Here is a 4461-nt window from a genome sequence, read left to right on the forward strand (position 1 = left end):
ATGTCGTTAAATTGTTTGGTTCTAGGCGAAACTTCTTTTAAAAATGTTTTCTCTGTTGACATTGGCAATAAAAACATTGTTGATGGTGAAATAATCGACAGTAGCAATTTAAAAATTTCACACCTTAAAACGCATATCTGGAATGAGAAAAAAGACGCATTTCAGATTAAGGATCCTGATAGCTTGAATCTTTGGAAAGTTGATATCAGTGAAGACAATGAATACAAACTTAAAGATGTTTCTACTGAAAAAGATATTGAAGTTAAACTTAGTGGTGAGATGTTGAATCCTAACAGAAAGTTTGAGTTCTATTTTCCACATTTGAAGAATACAATTAACATTCACATCATCGTACAAGTGCCCGCTGCTACTGGTAAAGTGTCTCCTAATGTTTTACCTCTCGAACAAGAAGTAATAGAAACTTGTATCATATTTGGTTATATATTTCATTTCATCATTCTTACAAATTTTCTCTGCAGTTACAAGTGCAAGGAAAAGAAAATGGGCAGTTAATAGTGCAATTCTACAACATGAACGGGATATATTCTATTATGTTGAACCGGAGGGAAATGATGCAATTCTTGAATCGATATGGAGGCATGAAAATATTGCATTGTATGGTGCACGGGCTTCTGGAAAAACTACACGGGCGCAACAAATTAGGAAACTGTTGGAGAATGAAGGTTTTATTTGCATTTAGTAAGTTCTAATTCTCTTTTAAGCTAACTGGTCACATTGCATACAGTCTTAACTGTTGCCTCTATTTCTTTTTTTTTTCTTTGGAATAGTGTAAGTCTTAAGCAAGTTAATATAGAAACTGAGGAAAGTTTCTGGATGACATTAGGCTCTTGTATCGAGCAATATGCTTGTACTCACATCGATTTCAAATCTGCCAGTGTTTTTGAATCGGTTGATGATATGAAAATAATATCTTCTGACTATTTTCATCTTGTATTTATGAAAAGAAATTGGAATAGTAACGTTGTTATCATCATTGATGATTTTGATAAAATGTGTGAAGCGAATGATGATGTTAAAATCTCGTGTCTAGCAAATTTTCGTTGCATTAGAAACTCAAGATATAATTATGCTATCGGATCTATTATTGCCATTGGCACCTCCTCCAGGATTCTAGATTTAAATCCTATAACAATGGTGACATCACCCTTTAGTTTTAGCGAGACATTCCAGAATCCAAATTTCACATTTAATCAAGTGCAGGACTTATATAGAAAGTTTGCAACAGACTATGACTTTACCATTGATCCGGAGGTCATCAAGGATATATATAAACAGACAAGCGGGTATGTGCTGATGAGTCACGTGAAATCAAAATCTCATATTTATTTTTCTTATAATTCTGTTATTTTACAGGCATGCTGGCCTTGTCTGCCTTTTCGGACATTTTATCCAGAATAAATTACTTGAGAAAATTGGCAAAGATAATGTGCTTACTTTTTCAAGCTGGTTTACCTTTTCCATTAATTCATTGCAGAAGGATATACTTGATCATGCTACCTACAGAAAAATGATCGAAATGCTTAATAAAACGAATGCCAAGCCTGCCATTGATCTTCTTCGAACTAGATTCCTGGGATTTTTTGATAATGTGAGGATCTTCTCTGATGAAGGAGAAAAACTAGAATTCTTGGTAGATGAGGGTGTGCTAATTGAGGGTAAAAATTATTTATCCGAGTTTAAGATGTCATCTGCTTTTGTAGATGGGCTGATTCAGCGACAAGTTATTCCTAATGTGTACAAGTCTTCTCCGGAAAGTGCAGTTCCTCAAAAAGATGATGATGACGAATCCCTGGATATTCTCAACATTTTACAGACAGCCATCCAGTTCTTTGACAAAGACATCATTTCTAATGCAGTTAATTTTGCAAATAATTTGTATACAGGAAGTCAAAAAAATATGTGTGCTCCCCGAGAAAGTGTTTATAGTACAGAGCTGAACAGGATCCTAGTTAATTGGCTTATCAAGAAAAGTGGTTATGAGGTTACTGGACGGCATCTGGTAAAAAGTTATGGTGACAAAGAAGGTAAATACAAATATAGCAGCAATATAGTAATTATAACTGAGCATCAAAAAACTGTTCTTGAGCTTTTAGCCACTGCAACAGAAAAAGAACTCAATGAACACTCCGAAAGGGTGCTTGAGTATGCTGAAAAACTATCTGTGAATGATATTTGGTTAGTACATTTTACACGTGAAGATGGTTATGCAAATCAGAAACTTCAGTGGCCATCTGATAATAGAATTAATGTTGTACACTTCTTTCATGACTCAAAGTTTGAGAATGTACTAATGAATGTCCGATACATAGATAGCTCTGGTACCATTAAATATATTGTAGATCAGGTTATACCATTACAATCTTAACTTTTATATACAAAAGTTCTATAATTCTTTAATGCTTATTAGTACATTAGTAATATTTGAGTTTGTTGTAAAATGATAAAATATAAAGTGAGAAAATATCTTTATGTATTACAAATCAATATGACGTACAATAAAAAAAAATAAAAATAATGCAGTTCGTAAAATAAATAACTCATATATCGCATAAACTTTATTAGTGAATACAAGAGAGTAGTGAGAGTAATAAATGAAATATATGAAGATAGGATTCTAGACTATAAAATACGAGTTTCTTTGCTCTTTCAAGTTTAAGAAAAATATAACTAATTTATTTCTACCACTATTACTTTACAGAAACTTCAAGATCGTAGCGATGGCTTAATGCGCAGTAACTGCGTTATAAATACATAGTGACCACATTATGTAATCGTAAAGAAATTACATATATGCAGTTACTGCGCATTAAGCCATGTAAAGTATTTACTTCGAGATGATTTCTTTAGAGTTAAAATTTCCACACATATCTACAGAATTCTCGTCTTTACAAATTCAGGTTTATAATCCCACTGCATAACTATGCGATATTTTTTTAATCAAATAAGGATCTATCCACATCTCAGCGTCCTATATAAGAAAGTAAAAAAACAGAATAATTTCTCTGAATTTTTCGCAAAAAATAATTTACAATGACAGACTACAATCCATTAAATAATTTCTGGGGGATTTCATCACTGGATTGCAGTAGCTACATGACTCTCGAGGATGGGAATGACAAAATCGAGAATGGGAATAACAGAACTGAGATTTCAAGACAAAGAATGTAAAGGTTGCAAGCGTAATATACGATATTATAATTTGGGTTTGCTACACGCTATGAATTTATTATTTTGGAAATATTATGATAATAAATCAATATAATCCTTCTCAGTAGCATTTTAGTTTAATGATTCTAATCGTGCTAATGATTAAAAGATTTTATGAACTTCCAAAAATTATTATAGTTATTAAATTTAATCACATTTGTATTTTGTATTTTTATACTTAGTCAAATTTCTCTAATCCATTTATCTTGAGTAAAATTACTTCCTTTAATGATATATATATATATATATATTGAATTTTGCATGAATAAGTGAGTATTCTTACAGAAATTGCGGGATTGAAAATGCTTTTCCAGTTAATATTGATACTAACAAAGTTAAGACTGTTGGGTATCCTAAGGACGCTATCAAGGAGAAAAAGCAATCGAGTTTGATAATTTCGCTACAGACAAACTCAAGTTATGGAAGGTCGACATTTCTCTCGAAGAAAACGAAAAACTTACAAAAATAAATGTTAATATCAAGGAGGAGCTTGATGGTGTGGAACCGCTTCTACTTTCAAAAACTAGCATACAGCGTCCTGTTGAGACGAAAGAAGTTCACTGTATCGCAATGTATGGGAGGCAAAAAAGTTTCAGTAGACAGTAACCCGTGGACAAATAACCCTGTCAGCTTTAAAGTCTCGGCTTTGCACATATTTCACATTTTCAGATGGAACAGAAGGACGAGCATATCGTTATAAATCGTGAGTGTGGCAGTGAAAAAGAAATTGTTTGTTTGGTTGATGATGAGGATTTGGCGAGTGTAATCTGGACTCAAGGATTCAAGTAAGTATCATTTTGCAAAGCGTCTTTTGGCTATTTTTTTTAGAACAAATTATTATAAATGTGGCATACCGCTAACAAAAATAATTTGAGTATTTTATAGCACAACAGCCATTTTCGTTGTGGACATTTCCCAATCAAGACATTATTTCGGATTAATAACCGATAGTTATATTGATCTCCTCAGGTTCGATGGAGAGTTAGCTGACACGAAAAGATATTGGAGTACGTTTTGAAAGATATAGTTATGAAGCATAAGACTTGCAATCACGTCACTAGTACAAACGAAGCAACAAGACGCGAATTTATTTCTTCTGTTCTTCATGGCGTTGCCTCTTGCTATGATGGTGAAGTGAAAGTATGTCCAGAATAAGAGTTATCTGGAAGTCATGGTAAAGGGCCAATGGATTGGATTATCAAGATTGGAAATACAATTATCATTGTTACCGAG

General features: G+C 32.8%; 2 protein-coding genes across 2 annotated transcripts; both read left to right on the forward strand.

Moving 5' to 3' along the window:
* Positions 1 to 2386, forward strand: OCT59_016617 (uncharacterized protein; the record flags this gene model as incomplete). Its single annotated transcript, XM_066145814.1, has 4 exons — positions 1 to 373; positions 480 to 699; positions 789 to 1304; positions 1375 to 2386. 4 exons carry the CDS (start codon positions 1 to 3, stop codon positions 2384 to 2386), a joined length of 2121 nt encoding a protein of 706 aa, XP_066003558.1.
* Positions 2387 to 3897: 1511 nt separating this feature from the next.
* OCT59_016618 (uncharacterized protein) lies at positions 3898 to 4246 on the forward strand (the record flags this gene model as incomplete). The annotated part of the gene is made up of 2 exons (XM_066145815.1): positions 3898 to 4013; positions 4114 to 4246. 2 exons carry the CDS (start codon positions 3898 to 3900, stop codon positions 4244 to 4246), a joined length of 249 nt encoding a protein of 82 aa, XP_066003559.1.
* Between the last annotated feature and the right edge of the window lie 215 nt (positions 4247 to 4461).

Source organism: Rhizophagus irregularis, chromosome 25 (genome assembly GCF_026210795.1).
Source record: "Rhizophagus irregularis chromosome 25, complete sequence".
Classification (NCBI taxonomy): domain Eukaryota; kingdom Fungi; phylum Glomeromycota; class Glomeromycetes; order Glomerales; family Glomeraceae; genus Rhizophagus; species Rhizophagus irregularis.